Genomic DNA, 16,887 nt, shown 5'->3' on the forward strand with positions numbered 1-16,887 from the left:
ATAAAAGAAAAGAAAAGAAAACTGGTTTTTTTGAAGACAGGCTCAAATTATGGAGCACTATTGATATGTTACTCTTTAAAAAATATCCCTAATGGCACAGCTTGAACGATAGTTTAATTCTACTCTTAACTGAATAATATTTAATATTGATGGTAGTCATTGCTATTCTCAAAGTTAGTCCCAACATGAAGTCCCAACATCTTAGAATTTCAAGAAAAGTATACTGTAAATACTGTAAGCATATTTTACAACCAGAAAAGCATTTGTTGACCAGTTCTTTAGTTTTTGTATTTAGTAGTTTTTTCATTTAGAAGTGTCAAACTTTCCTTCTTTATTGAATTATATGCTAGCCTCATTTGCAGCATCTCTACTCTGAAAACAGTAAAGTAAGAGTAACCACAAAGTACTGAGACTTTTTCATGTTAGGTTTGTAAAGACAGTCTCATGATTCAACAGCCATAGAATAGCTTTACTCTTTATTTTATGGCATATATTCTCTGTATCTTCATCGTATGGCCCTATTTTAGGATGCTAAATAGTTTTTATTCTATTACCTTGAGGATTTTTAATGAAAGCATAGACATTATGACTGCTTTTAATGGCTGACAGTCAAAACAAATTTTTATCTGAGTTTTATATTTTACAATCTCTATGTTTCATTAATAGTTTCATCATTTCAAAAATACAAATATATCCCACACAAAACTGAGCTTCCAAAGGATAGATAACTAGAGTATTTTAAGATAAACAGAATCCATCTGAATTACCAAATCAGATGGATTCAGTGGTAATCCATCTGAATTACCACTCTTTATAGTGCAGCTATAAAGATGCACTTCTTAAGGTGAATCAAATGAATCAAGACTAGTGCTTTTTTCAAATACCATTTGAGAGAGAAGTTACAAACGAAGATTGATATAATTCTTCACTTTTGAGAGGAGTCAAATGTCAAAAAGGAACACAGAGATCTCAAAAAAACAAGATGATATATAGAAAAATGGTAGAAGGAGTGAATATAAAGATCAAAGCTGTTGTGAACTAACAGGATGAGCTTACATGAATAATTCAGGACTTAAAAACGAGGTCCGAGAACTTCACTATCACTGGAATATAATTTTGAACCGAAACAAATACAATTCCAGGCATGTCACTAGAAAGAAAACACAATGCTGCTCTCAGGTGAACCATATGCTAGAGTGTAAAGTATTGTTGAGTGTTCATGTATATCCTATTAGTTATTAAAGCTATTAAATCACTAGTTAAATAGTGGTGTACTGATAAGACACATGATAACAAAAGAGGTAAGAATTAAGATTACAATCTGAGCAAGAGATTCAAAGTTCCACTAACACATTTTAGGCCTTAATGTAGAAAAATATTTAAAATTACATGTAAAAATATTAAATTCTGAGGACCTGGAAAGCCCATTGACTCATCTGAGAGGCAGGTTATTTCAGGGAAAGGGACTTCATGGCATGTTGGATTGAGGAATGTTTAAAGAACCCACATAAATTGGAAAAAAAAAAAGTCCACCCCACAGCTTATTTCTGTAAGTACATTCAATCTTGTGCCTACATCAGTCAGAATTTCTTTTTACTGATGACATAGTCTTGTCTTTTCAAGAGAATATTCTCCTCGGGTGAGCAAATTTGAATTTCCAAGAATGTGGAAGAACAATCAGAAATAAGTGTGATTTTGGGTAAGTTAGCTTTAAGCCCACATAGTAAGACTTTTTGAAAACATTACACAATTTTGTGTATAAATTATTTAGAATGTTTAGAATACTTAAAGGGATATTAATCTCAGCATTTATAAGCCAATTTACTAGATTACAAAAGATTCCACCAGTTTAGAAAGATTTAAGCCAGAATCAGAAACTGGCCTTTAATTAGAGTGCTTCATGTGGGAAAATAAGATTTACAAGCTTCGTAATTATATCTTGATATGTCTAAGAAAAGCTTCATTGATTAAATGTATAAGTGGGAGAATTCTATCAAATTTATGAAAACAAAGTGAAAATGACATTTTAAAAAATTAGGGCATTTATATATAAAATAAGATTTGTATATAAAATAGGATGAAAGAAAAAATATAGTTTAAGATAAAATAATAAAAATAAAAGTTAAAAGGTTAAGATTTATAACTTGAAGCACTACATATTAATAAAGCAAACATAATTAGAATATTCTTTCCTATGATCAAAATCTCCCCTTGGGCAATAAAAACCTATTGGCACTAAGAGCAACAATAAGAGCAAATGTGTGCTGAGCACTTATACCTCATGGAAAAAGCCTGTGTTGAGTACTAAGAAAAAGGGGACAAGTGTTCTGTCACAAGTTGCTCAGAGAAATAAGTAGGATGCTAAAACACTATACCAAAAGCCAAAATGTGAGAAATGACACAAATACATGGGCTCTAGCTAGAATAGCTAATTTGCAGAGAAATATACCATTTTATAATTACAAATGGTGGCATAGTGATGTTTCAGGTGGCTAAGGCTACAAGAAAGCAGATTTCTAGAAGTCTTTAAGGCATTAAAAAGTGTATTCCCCCTCCATCAGAGCATGAGTACATGTGTAACTTTCTTTTTTTTTTAAGGGTATGTATTTTATTTTTTTTAATTAAATTTATTTTCAGCATAACAGTATTCATTATTTTTGCACCACACCCAGTGCTCCATGCAATCCGTGCCCTCTATAATACCCACAACCTGGTACCCCAACCTCCCACCCCCCCGCCACTTCAAACCCCTCAGATTGGAAGGTGAGATGAATCATGAGAGACTATGGACTCTGAAAAACAATGTGATAACTTTCTTATTCAAATTTCCTAGTTATGATAGAAACCTTACTTCCAAGAAATGTAATAAAGATCAAATATATTCTCAGTGACTTAACCATGTCCCCATTTAAAGCCTAACTCAAAACTAAATATAGATTCAGTTATTTTCTCAGGATTTATCCTTGAGTAGGTTCATTTGAAGTTTATACTATATATGAAAAATTGAACCACTCAAAAAGAACAGATAATCATGCCAAAAATGGATAGAATATGGAGGATTTTGGGAGATGGAAAAGAGAAGTGAGTTGGGGGATATCGGAGGGGGAGATAAGTCAGGAGAGACTGTGGACTCTGAAAAACAAACTGAGGGTTTTGGAGGGGAGGGGGTTGGGGGTTGGGTGAGCCTGGTGGTGGGTATTAAGAAGGGCACGCATTACATGGAGCACTGGGTGTGGTGCATAAATAACGAGTCTTGGAACACTGAAAAATAAAATAAAATTACAAAATAAAATTGGGCAGAAGACATGAACAAAGAAGACATGTCTCCAAAGAAGTCATACAAATGGCTAACAGACACATGAAAAAATGTTCATCATTAGCCATCAGGGAGATTCAAATCAAAACCACACGGAGATACCACCTATACCAGTTAGAATGGCCAAAATATACAAGATAGTAAACAACAAGTGTTGGAGAGGATGTGGAGAAAGGGGAACCCTCTTACACTGCTGGTGGGAATACAAGTTGGGGCAGCCACTTTGGAAAACTGTGAAGATTCCTTAAGAAATTAAAAATAGAGCTACCCTATGACCCTGCAATTGCACTACTGGGTATTTACCCCAAAGATACAAATGTAGTGAACAGAAGGGCCATCTGTACCCCAATGTTCATAGCAGCAGTGGCCATAGTCGCCAAACTGTGGAAAGAGCCAAGATGACCTTCAGCAGATGAATGGATACAGAAGACATGGTCCATATAAACAATGGAATATTATGCCTCCACAGAAAGAATGAATACCCAACTTTTATATCAACATGGATGGGACTGGAAGAGATTATGTTGAGTGAAATGTCAAGCAGAGAAAATCAATTATCATATGGCTTCACTTACTTGTAGAACATAGGAATAACATGGAGGACATTAGGAGAAGGAAAGGAAAAGTGACTTGGGGGAAATCGGCGGGGGGGTGAACCATGAGAGACTTCGGACTCTGAGAAACAAACAGAGGGTTTTAGAGGGGTGGGGGGTTGGGTGAGCCTGGTGGTGGGTATTAAGGAGGGCACGTATTGTATGGAGTATTGGGCATGGTGCATAAACAATGAATTCTGGCACACTGAAAAAATAAAATTTAAAAAGAAAAATGAAACCAGTATTAGAAAACACATTTCAAACTCTACTCAAATGCAAATTATATAATATATTGCTCTTTACGTTGTTCCTAGGAAGATGTTGCTGCGGCAGAGGTCAAAGAGGTTGCTGCCTGTGTTCTCCTCAAGGATTTTGATGGATTCCTTTCGCACATTGAGGTCCTTCATCCATTTTGAGTCTATTTTTGTGTGTGGTGTAAGGAAATGGTCCAATTTCATTTTCTGCATTGTGGCTGTCCAATTTTCCCAGCACCATTTATTGAAGAGGCTGTCTTTTTTCCATTGGACATTCTTTCCTGCTTTGTCGAAGATTAGTTGACTGTAGAGTTGAGGGTCTATTTCTGGGCTCTCTATTCTGTTCCATTGATCTATGTGTCTGTTTTTGTGCCAGTACCATGCTGTCTTGATGATGACAGCTTTGTAATAGAGCTTGAAGTCCGGAATTGTGATGCCACCAACATTGGCTTTCTTTTTCAATATCCCTTTGGCTATTCGAGGTCATTTCTGGTTCCATATAAATTTTAGCATTATTTGTTCCATTTCTTTGAAAAAGATGGATGATACTTTGATAGGAATTGCATTAAATGTGTAGATTGCTTTAGGTAGCATAGACATTTTCACAATATTTATTCTTCCAATCCAGGAGCATGGAACATTTTTCCATTTCTTTGTGTCTTCCTCAATTTTTTCATGAGAACTTTATAGTTTTCTGAGTATAGATTCTGTGTCTCTTTGGTTAGGTTTATTCCTAGGTATCTTATGGTTTTGGATGCAATTGTAAATGGGATTGACTCCTTAATTTCTCTTTCTTCTGTCTTTCTGTTGGTGTAGAGAAATGCAACTGATTTCTGTGCATTGATTTTATATCCTGACACTTTACTGAATTCCTGTATAAGTTCTAGCAGTTTTGGAGTGGAGTCTTTTGGATTTTCCACATATAGCATCATATCATCTGCGAAGAGTGATAATTTGACTTCTTCTTTGCCTTTAATTTCCTTTTGTTGTCTGATTGCTGAGGCTAGGACCTCTAGTAGATATTTGCAAACGACATATCAGATAAAGGACTAGTGTCCAGAATCTATAAAGAACTTAGCAAACTCAACACCCAGAGAACAAATAATCTAATCAAGAAATGGGCAGAGGACATGAGCAGACATTTCTGCAAAGAAGACATCCAGATGGCCAACAGACACATGAAAAAGTGCTCCATATCACTCGGCATCAGGGAAATACAAATCAAAACCACAATGAGATATCACCTCACACCAGTCAGAATGGCTAAAATCAACAAGTCAGGAAATGACAGATGCTGGCGAGGATGCGGAGAAAGGGGAACCCTCCTACACTGTTGGTGGGAATGCAAGCTGGTGCAGCCACTCTGGAAAACAGCATGGAGGTTCCTCAAAATGTTGAAAATAGAACTGCCCTATGACCCAGCAATTGCACTATTGGGTATTTACCCTAAAGATACAAACGTAGTGATCCAAAGGGGCACGTGCACCCGAATGTTTATAGCAGCAATGTCCACAATAGCCAAACTATGGAAAGAACCTAGATGTCCATCAACAGATGAATGGATCAAGAAGATGTGGTATATATACACAATGGAATACTATGTAGCCATCAAAAGAAATGAAATCTTGCCATTTGCGACAACATGGATGGAACTAGAGTGTATCATGCTTAGAGAAATAAGTCAAGCAGAGAAAGACAACTATCATATGATCTCCCTGATATGAGGAAGTGGTGATGCGACATGGGGGCTTAAGTGGGTAGGAGAAGAATCAATGAAACAAGATGGGATTGGGAGGGAGACAAACCATAAGTGACTCTTAATCTCACAAAACAAACTGAGGGTTGCTGGGGGGAGGGGGTTTGGGAGAAGGGGGTGGGATTATGGACATTGGGGAGGGTATGTGCTTGGGTGAGTGCTGTGAAGTGTGTAAACCTGGTGATTCACAGACCTGTACCCCTGGGGATAAAAATATATGTTTATAAAAAATAAAAAATTAATAAAAAAAAAAAGAAAAAAAATATATTGCTCTTTAGGTAATTGCTTAGAATGACCATTTGGTACTAATCTTTTGGTTATTATTTCTGTGATTAGATATAAATGGGCAATGGAAGATTTTATACTAGTCACTTTCCTTGATTTGTAATAAAGAAATGTAAGAATAAAAACTGGAAAAAATTTTTTAAGTCTTTAACATTAGGCATATTTTAAATCATGTTTTTTCTTTTGATAATTTCTGTAATGAATTGCTAGGAAGCATTTCATTCCATTAAAATAATAGGCTCTCTCATACACTCAATATTTATGACCTTCTTGGGTGAGTGCTGTGAAGTGTGTAAACCTGGTGATTCACAGACCTGTACCCCTGGGGATAAAAATATATGTTTATAAAAAATAAAAAATTAATTAAAAAAATATTTATGGCCCTCAAATGAGTGCTTTCCTAGTTTTTATCTTCACTTCATTCTAAGTTGCACTGTTAGCAATTTAAAAGTCAGGATTATTATTAATCTTGTTTTAAAAATAAATTTAGACATCATGAGAGAAAGTCAATTGAATCAAATAAAACTTGAAATTTCTTTAGAAGATATACAGATAACCTTAGAAACAAATATACAAACGAATTTTTATATGTCAAATAATCTGGCCATATAGAGTACATAAAAAAGAAAATACCTTAAAATAACCAAGGGTAATTGCCAAGGGTGGCAAGAATGTGGCAGACAATTAAGTGGATTAGATTAAGTGGATTTAGAATGTGATGGAAAAACACATAAAATGTGCTTATTAAGACTGCTTTAATACTAAGGATTCAGTAATTCTAATGTGAGACAAAGATTCTCCTACATATCCCATGTCATATGACAATGTCTTTATACATCACAATCTTGGGCACAATCTCCTAAAACGAGTACAAAGTATTCATGTCTTCAGTGTAGTCACTGGAACAGGGAAACTAAAATAAAGAGACTCTCTATTGCCCTTAAAAACATTTAAAAAAATCAAATAAATATAAATTGCTTCAAATCTCCTCCTGGGATAAAGCAAAGTACATACCTATAAGTAAATAAACACTAAACAAATAAAAATTAATTTTGGTCACTATAACACGAGAAGCTAGTGGCTTTGACATGAGAAACTTCTATGAATGAAAATTTTAAATTTGTTTAACCATAAAATCAAAGGTATGTTTTCTCAGAATTAACTTTTTTTTTAAGATTTTATTTATTTATTTGACAGAGAGAGATCACAAGTAGACATAGAAAGAGATCACAGTAGGCAGAGAGAGAGAGAAGGCAGAGATCACAAGTAGGCAGAGAGAGAGGAGGAAGCAGGCTCCCCGCTGAGTAGAGAGTCTGATGCGGGACTCGATTCCAGGACCCTGAGATCATGACCTTTAGGTTAAGGCAGTGGCTTAACCCACTGAGCCACCCAGGGGCCCTCAGAATTAACTCTTAATACCACATAATATCTTTGTAATTAAAAATAAACTGTGATAAAATTTTAAATAATTAAAACAACTTACTTTCTTCTTTCTTGCTAATAATGGCAGGCAGCGTGTAAATCTAAAAAAACAAAGGAAGTCTTATCAGTTAATGACCCTACACAGAAGCAGGGCGATGATGATACAATGATACACGAAGGGGAGTATCTTGATTTCAAGGTCCTGCAACTGGTGTATCCATACGGCCAACTCCCTACCTGTCAACTTTACCTTGTTTCCCACTTCTTTCCATTATGGCTGTCCAGCCCTGAGCAAGGTTCTACCCCTTTCAGATTATATATATATATATATCTTATTTTATTACTTGAAATGATGCACAGTATGTATCCTTTCTTCAGGAAGGAGCTCATGATGGATTTTACCATATTACTCCTTTCTCAAATTATCTCTTTAGTGTTTTGTTCTCAACATGTACAGCCTTAACTTATACCTGAGCTGTCACACCATCTCCTAAATTTGCTCTAGGTCAGGGCTTACCTCACAACTTTTAGTGGCAAAGAGTCTAGTCATTTTGTTTTAATTTTTAGTTTGTAATTGGCTGATATTTTTATGTTATAATAAAGTAAAACATAATAAACATTATAAAGAATAGATGCAAAGAATAGATGCATTTTTATTATTAAACTCAATAGATGTAAAATGAGTTCTCCAAATTGCTATAAAATTGCCCATATTTTTAATCTTAATTTCCGCACTCATTATATTGTGGACTGGTAATAGTTGGAGGGATGGCCTCGAAGTCTAGGGACAACACTTTAGGTGTGTTGTTGCATAGGTACTTTGCACAAGCTTGTTCACATATTCTTTGCCAACTAAACGATAGTTATCAAGGGACAGAACAGGGCCTCCTATTTTCTCTGTGTGCTCCTCCAACAATCCATGCAGTGTTCTTCACAAAGGAAACAGACAGTGATCAGTGATTTATTCCCTTTTTTACATAGCTTCCCTAATAATTTTAAGTAAATTATCATGCCCACATTGAAATAACTATTAAAACAGTGGGGATGTGGATAGAAGGAAAAATGTCAAGCCACAAGACAGTTTGACCAAATCAAACTTGTTTTTTTAAATATTTATTTATTTATTGGGGGGAGGGGCAGAGGGAGAGAAAGAATCCCAAGCAGACTCTCCCCTGAGCAAGAGGCCAATGTGGGGCTTGATCTCAAGACCCTGAGATAATGACAATTTCAAGACCTTAAGATAATGATCTGAGCCAAAATCAAGAGTCAGATGCTTAAATGACCGAGCTACTCAGGGGCCCCACCACATGAGACTTTAAGCAATGATATAGACCACACAATTATTTCTTAACCTGAACCTATGCTCATCACACTGATCACGAAGCTTAGCACATGTGGTCTCAATTATTAACTGAATAAAATAATTCAATCAGCACAGCCAGGTTAGTGATAAGTAATTTGTTAAAAAGTAATTTTAGGATTTTAAATCTAGAAGTCCCCCTGAGAAAGAAATTATAAAGTTATGCAAATGATTAAGACAACACTAGAAAAACAGTAAGAGTCTGTACTCTGATTTGTTATACTAATTATTTTCAAATATACTACTTCAAACATAAAAAAAAATTCAGATTTACTTTGTAATTAGAAAAATAAAACCTAAATTATATAATGTGTCATATTCTTACCGGTTCTTTACCATCCATGGCTTCGAGCCAGAGTTTCCGATTAGCTTCTGAGAATGCCTGCAATGTGATGATTCCATGCCTATTTAAAAACAAATATTTTATATATTCAGTTTATTCCTGTTGTATCTTTACACACTTATTACTCTTAAAAGTACAGGTAAAACTTGAAGAAAAACCCAAAAGAAAAAAAATTGAAAAGAGAGAAAAGGAAAAAGAAAAAAGATAAAATAATTTAAAAAAGTAAAATAAGACTGATTTATAGTTACCTTTCAGAAAAATCACTGTGGGGACACATATACATATACATATAAACAAACAAATATTTCTTTTTTTTTTTTTAAAGATTTTATTTATTTATTTGACAGAGAGAAATCACAAGTAGTCGGAGAGGTAGGCAGAGAAAGAGAGAGGGAAGCAGGCTCCCCGCTGAGCAGAGAGCCCGATGCGGGACTCGATCCCAGGACCCTGAGATCATGACCTGAGCCGAAGGCAGTGGCTTAACCCACTGAGCCACCCAGGCGCCCCAAACAAATATTTCTTAATTCTAATGGCTGCAGGTAGTAAAATCATTGCTTTAGGTATGACTACATGAAGGAGGCTAATTCCAAACTATTTCCTCTGAAATGACCAAAAAAAGATGACAAAGTTATATTCACCAAAGTTCAGAACAACCTAAATGTTCTATAATATGAGAGTGATTAAGATTATAATCCCAATGTGTACAATCTAGTCACCAAAAATAATTGCAATAAGTATATTCATATGACAAGTTTCATAATGTAATTAGTGAATTATTAAAAAGACACTAAACCAAGATGTTTATACCATGATCACAATATTAAAAGTAATTCATTTAAAAAACATCCTTTCCCATATATCCATTCTGAGTAAGTTACTTGAGGATGTACTTCAAGAGAGAAAGAGCAAGCAAAGGGAAGGAGGAAAGCAATGTAAGACAGAAAAAGACATGAAATTCAGAAGCAATTAAATTAACCTAGTTAATTGTGCAGATTGCCCAGAAAATAAATTTAAATAGGAGATTAGAGGACTCTGTGAAGAGGTACACTGAGGAGGAAACCTGAGTTAAATATTGTGTGACTGAAAACTGGTATGACTTAAAACTGTGTTGAAAGCATATTATTTCTTGTGAAAACAGGAAAACAGATCATTGGAATGACAGGAAAAGGAAAAACATATATGAAGATCAAGATCATTTGATCTTGGAGAATCTAAGCCAGCATCAACAAAAATAATAAGATAACAATATTTTTTTTGGCTGTTTATTATGTGTCGGGCACTATGTTATAAATGTTTCCTTTTTTTTTAAATCTCATTTAATTATCACAGGAGCCCTTTGAGGTGGGTACTTATCCTTATTTTACAGATGAGACAACCAAAGCACAACTTAACCATGTACCCCAGGATTACAGAACTAAAAAGTGCTGAAATAAAGAAAAACCACTAGTGTGTTGGCGTCTGTCTGCATAGAAAATCTGTAAGTCCCTATCACAAAACTATGAAAATCGGTAAGGAGCTCAAAAACTATGCAGATATAGATTGATATATTAAAAAAGATTAATAGCCTTTCAATACAGGAGTCTCAACCACTGGGAAAAAGATACACTAATGAATTCTATTCAAAACTGCAATAAAATGAAAATACTCAAGAATAAATATTAAAAAAATATAAAATCTTCAGAGTTCAACTCTCCATCAATTAATTAATAAATCTAATGCTACTCTAGGCAAAAATCACAAAGGATTTTTTTGGAGAGAAAGGAAAACTTAATAAATGGATACATAAAATCTAAAAATATAGTGCCAAAATATTTAACACAATTTTTAAAAAGCATAAAAAACAGGGACCTTGCTCTACTAAGTAGTTACAATCTACATATATGTAAACTATAGAATATAATAGTATATACAGTATGTATTCTATATAGTGTACCACATAAAGCTAGAATATTCAGAGAAGTATGGTAGTAATGCAGGGGAAGAAAAATAGATCATGGAGTAGAAGAGAGATCAAGAAGTATACCCATTCTTATTTAGGTTCTGTTCCTCATATATTGATAACCAAAAATAAAAGAAAGAGAGAGAGAGAGAGATACAGATCTAAAAATCCCTACTAGGTTATAAGCTCACATGTACACTTATGTCTTTCCCAATATCCTGTGGCTGAGAATGTCTAGAATGGTGCTCTGCACAGAGCAGGTACTGAATTTCACCGTCTAAAGGAAAATTATGGCATTTCCAGCTGTGTCTTATTACTCATTGGAACCAAAGGCCGCCAGCCTTCAAAAGTCCGCAAAAAGACATCCAGGAGTGGTAAACAATATTGTCAGGATCATTCATAGTGATGGGAACTCAAGTCCACCATATATCCCCTAACACTGTCATTTATGTTGATTCCCCAAATTCTTCGAGTGATGTTGCTTTTTGCTAGTATCCTTTGTCTGATTTATTTTTTGAAAGCATCACACAATATATATTTGTTGAATAAATACACCAAAGAATGAAATAAACATGCATAATGTTTTTAAAGACTGAAAAGTACTTGTATGCTGTTTCATATTTATATCTAAACATAGAAACAAATACTTTAGCTTATTAAAAAGTATAAAGTGAAAAGAAAACCTCAAACCTTTCAACTACTTCTATGTCAAAGCAGAACCGTTTGTCAATTGAATCTGTCTTTCGTCGGATACAAGATTTCAATTTAAACATTTCTGGTGAGCCAGTAACAAGGCCATTCTGAAACAAGAAGAACACGTTATTGACATGATGACAAGGGCAACTGGAGAATATTAAAAATGTCAACTAATGCTGCTGCACCAAAATGTTATACATAAGTACAGCTTACATATAAAGGTCATAATCACATCCTGTCTTCTGAATACATACTTTTTGCCTAATGTCAACTGCTCAATTATAATACAGTTATTAAACTAACCACATGCACATTTTAATTAAAGAATATTGTGGCATGCCTGTCTAGTAGTCTCAAACATACTTACTTATGTTAACATGTACTACAATGTACATTCTTTAGGACTTCAAATTTAGAAATAGTGTGAAATCATAGTTACCATAATGTCACAATTAGATATACAGAGCTTGTCAGGATACAACACTGTTGCTTTGGCATCAAAATGCCCTAGGTTGCTAAGAGATTAGTATTGTTCATTTGTGTGTATGTGCACATGTGAGCACGTATGTGTACACATGTGTATGTTTATGCATTAGAGCCTTACAGTATTAAATGATAACTGGCTCAAAATTTCAGGAGAGCTACAAGAATAATATTTTTCTAGTATTTTCTTGTTGTAAATGTATTGCTATCATACACATTGCATTATTGCTTTGCTGGTAACCAATTGCTACTCTGCTCCTAAACTCTTAACTCTTTGGATAGGATCCAACATAAAAGCTCGAGCTATAAGAATTCTCTAGTATATCTGAGACACCCGTTACCTTAAGAGGAATATTTCCCTAATGTCTGGTTAATTCTACGATCTTTGGTTACAAAGGTCATAGATTTATTAACAGAACTTTGGCTTGGGTCTATCTGCTAACAGCTCACTGACTGTCACATAAGCTGACTTTCAGGCAACAACTTTTCTTATGAAAACTTTAAAGTACACACTAGGCCTTAACTTCTCATGATGGGCTGAAGGTTTCTTTTGCTCTGGTATGTTCTTTATATTATGTCTCTCCATTTGAATTATTAGACTCTATCGAATGGCCAAGGACAATAAGTTTCACCTGATGTATCTGAATATATATCTAAGTTAGATCAGCATTTACCTCTACTATGATCCATACCACTAATTAGCTGGGTGAGTCACTTACTTTCTACCACCTTGATTTTCTAATCTGTTAAAATAAGGCTGGACTAAATAATCTTTAGGATAACTCTCAGTTCTAGGATTCTTTGATGATGGTCCCAGTTACCTAATTCTTAAATTCAGTCACTTGCCATATTCATATCATAATTCACAAAAAGATTATACACTGTATACAATAAAGGTGTTGTACTTTGTGGAACTTCCTTATATGAAGTACACTTTGTTCTCTACTGTTCACTAGCCATGCAAGACATTCAGTGACCAATTTACTTTTAGAGTAAATGGGCATCAACTGATTTCTTCTGAATGCTGGCCAACATTTCAGTAAACAGTACACAATGTAGAAGAGGAAGTGGCATGCAGGAGCAAAAGGCAGCCTCCCACAGAGGTGGCCTGGAGGAAAGATGCAGAGTCCTTGAGCCTGGTCCAGCCATTGAGTCTCTACTGAGGTTCTAGCCAGCTAAAAGCAAACTCTGTGACAGGGATATGAGAGGACACGTCTGAGGTCTACTAAAAGTTCTCTACATTTAACTCAACTGTTTATAAACACTCCATTGTAAGGTAAAGGAAAATCTGGCTGTTCTTTTTAAGTCATCAAGATCACTGAAGTTAGAGAAAACTTTTTGACTTTACAATTTTTAAAAATTGTTTACATGTTTAAGAAAAGCAAGCAAATATGACTTTGTTTTTTTACTTCTATTATTTAGCTAACAAGTTCAGTTTAAAAAAAAAAAAAGAAGAAGAAAACTCACCATTTTCCCACTGGATTTCATTTCTGAAACACTCATTGTAAATGTTTTACTTCCCTTATCATATGTACAATAATGTTTAATCCATGTAAAACCAAGGGGTCCTGATATAAGGAAACAAATATTACAGATTTTTAATAAATGATTTGTGACTATGTTTGTACAGTTTTTGATGCTATGATACACTACTGAATGTCTCCACAGGCCATACTGCTATAGAATATTTATTGTGAGAACGGCCAGGGAGAGTTTTATAGGGTACAATGTCTGGGACTCAAACAACTTGGCTCTACTTGCTTGCAGCACTGACACTCTCCTGTAACTCAAGAGTACCTTTAGATCTGAACCTCAATTATCTCCTCAGCAAAAGTGCCATACCTTACATTCCCAAGAGGTAGTAAGAACAAGAAATAGCCTGCAACGGATCTCCTTACTTCTATCCTTCGTCCTTTATTCTTAAAACTTTCAGAAATACTTTCTTAAAATTTTAGCCATTTCATTTCATCCTTTTTGTTCAAAACCCTCCAGTGGTTTCCCATTTCACTCCAGGTAAAACCAAAGAGCCAAGACTATACACAATACACACATGATCTGGTCCTTTATCACTGATCTCATCTCACATTTTACTACCTTCTGCCTCATATATCCTGCTCTAGCTACACTATTCTCCTTGCTACCCCTGGACACAGGGAATGCACTTCTGCCCCAGGGTATCTGTACATCCTGTTCCTCTAGCCTGGAGTATTTCTACTTCAGATATCTGCATGGCTTGCTTTGTCACTTCTCCAGGTCTTTTCCTAAATGACACCTTTACAATACAGCCTTTCCTACAGAGATATCTAATGTCTCAACAGTCTCACCTTGATATTTATCTCTTTCTTGCTTATTGTCTTCTTGGGAGTAATCACTGTTTAAAATAAGATAAATTTTATGAATTTATTCTATTTAATCTGTTTCTACCACTAGACTCTAAGATTCTATGAGAGCAGGAACATGTGATTCTCTGCTCACTAGGATATTCTTAATCCTTAGAACAGGGCCAGATATTAGCTGTCACTCAATAAATTCTTGACAAATGAAAGAATTAATCACTTCTCTTTCTCTCTAAGACTTCACTGATCTTGGAGTCATTTCCTCTTACCACTAATCTGAAAATAAATAAACTCAAGTAATCCTTAAAGTGAAAGTAATTTTTACTTCCCATTTTAAAAGAAAGTTTTATATGTATAGTGCTTATTTTCCCCCCTATAAGTACTGTGCAACTCTTTCCCATAGCACACCACATTATTCTCCTATATTCTTCTTAAGGAATTAGATGCTGTTGCTCCACCAGGGAATAGGGATGCATAGTGAGTTCAATTTTTCCATGACCAAGGTAAATCTTCAGTTTTTCCACAGGTAGCCTGCATCCCAGTGCCACAGTGGGCCGAGTGGGTTGAAAATGCAGTTTGTTTTCTACACAAACTTCTCCATCTAGGCCCCATCCTGCTTAACACCTGCATCTTTCCAGCAGCAATTATGTACAATATTATTGCTGGCTTGGTTTCATAACCATATATTCAAAAAGCAAGAAATTTTAATGTAAAAATGCACTATTTAAGAAGTGTTTCATGAGGCATTTGAAATTTTTTCTGTAATAATAGGCCCTCGGTGTCATACTTAGCTTTAAAATACTTAAACAACCCCAGATCTCAAAATTATAGGATATAGCTATGTACTTTGTAATCACAAAGGTTTATTATAATAAGCTGCAATTCATTTTTAGGACCATTTCACACTATAATACTTAAGCACACTTGTTGATAATTCTGTTACATGCAATATAATATACTTTTTTTTTTTTTTTTTTTGCAATATAATATACTTAAAGGCTTAGAGCTGATGAGTGGAAAATGGCCTGGATGAATATCCTTATAATGATTTTATTACTTAGGAAGAAATTTATAAAGTGATATTAGCAATAATATTATTATTTTATTTCTTTAATTTCACTTTTATTTTATTATTATATATTTTTAGCATTGATTCATATTTTTTTATTTTTATTTTCAGCATAACAGTATTCCTTGTTCGCTTTTATTTTTTATTTACATTCAATTAGGACTGGGTCTTATATGCAACTAAGGAATAATTGAACATGATATCAAAAACTAATGATATGTTGGCTAATTGAATTTAAGCAATAATTTTAAAATAATTTTTAAATAAAGCTGTTGCAATACTCTGATTACATTTTAGACCTAAGTTGCTTTTTTCCCTGCCTCTGTCTTAAGTTCAGAACCTCATACATTTAATCTTCAGGTTTGTTGTACACACATGCTACTTCCTTTAAAGTTGCTTGGCACTAGGCCAGGGCAGATGTTCCTAGACAAGAAATTCTTAAGTCCTTACAAAAAAGTGTAGGAAAATAAAAATTTATTCTATCTCTAGAGCTGCAAAATAAAACAAGTTTAGGGGCATCCAGGTGGTGCAGTTAGTTAAGCGTAGGACTCCTGGTGGGTTCAAGTATTGATCTCAGGGTCCTGGGCCTCAGGATCCAAGCTCAGCATGGAATCTGTTAAGCTTCTCTCTCCCCTCTTCCTCTGCCCCTCTGCCATATCCCTGCATGCTCTCCCTCTCTCTAAAATAAATAAATAAATATTTAAAAATAATTAAATTAATTAGATAAGTTTAATTATCTTACCCAGTAATCATCTGAGGTTGCTGAGATGGTATTTGTGGAATGGGAGGAAATAATATTCACTAAATACCTACTACTGTCCACATGTTATCTAGAAACTTTTTAAGTCAGACATTATATGAGACTCATGTGCTACTTACTGTGCTGAGAAGACAGATTAAGTCAGACATTATAAGGAGCATTTTACATATAAGAAAATATAGCCTAAGAGCTGGAGATGTTACTACTTTTTCCATCAATAGGCATATGATTGAAGTTGTACTTTTTAGAGGATTAATACTTCTCAACAGTTATGT

The 16,887-nt window shown here is 34.6% G+C and overlaps 1 protein-coding gene across 3 annotated transcripts in view; it reads right to left on the reverse strand.

The window, feature by feature from the left end:
* ARHGAP42 (Rho GTPase activating protein 42) overlaps window positions 1–16,887 on the reverse strand; it is a gene marked incomplete at its 5' end in the record, with an annotated part of 285,594 nt that overhangs the window by 44,968 nt on the left and 223,739 nt on the right. For all 3 annotated transcript variants that reach the window (XM_082683338.1, XM_082683336.1, XM_082683337.1), the window contains 4 exons: window positions 7,688–7,727; window positions 9,312–9,390; window positions 11,959–12,068; window positions 13,915–14,015. In XM_082683338.1, coding sequence (XP_082539464.1) covers window positions 7,688–7,727; window positions 9,312–9,390; window positions 11,959–12,068; window positions 13,915–14,015 — 330 coding nt within the window. The remainder of the gene's footprint in view (window positions 1–7,687; window positions 7,728–9,311; window positions 9,391–11,958; window positions 12,069–13,914; window positions 14,016–16,887) is intronic.

Source organism: Mustela nivalis (assembly GCF_964662115.1).
Source record: "Mustela nivalis genome assembly, chromosome: 9".
Classification (NCBI taxonomy): Eukaryota; Metazoa; Chordata; class Mammalia; order Carnivora; family Mustelidae; genus Mustela; species Mustela nivalis.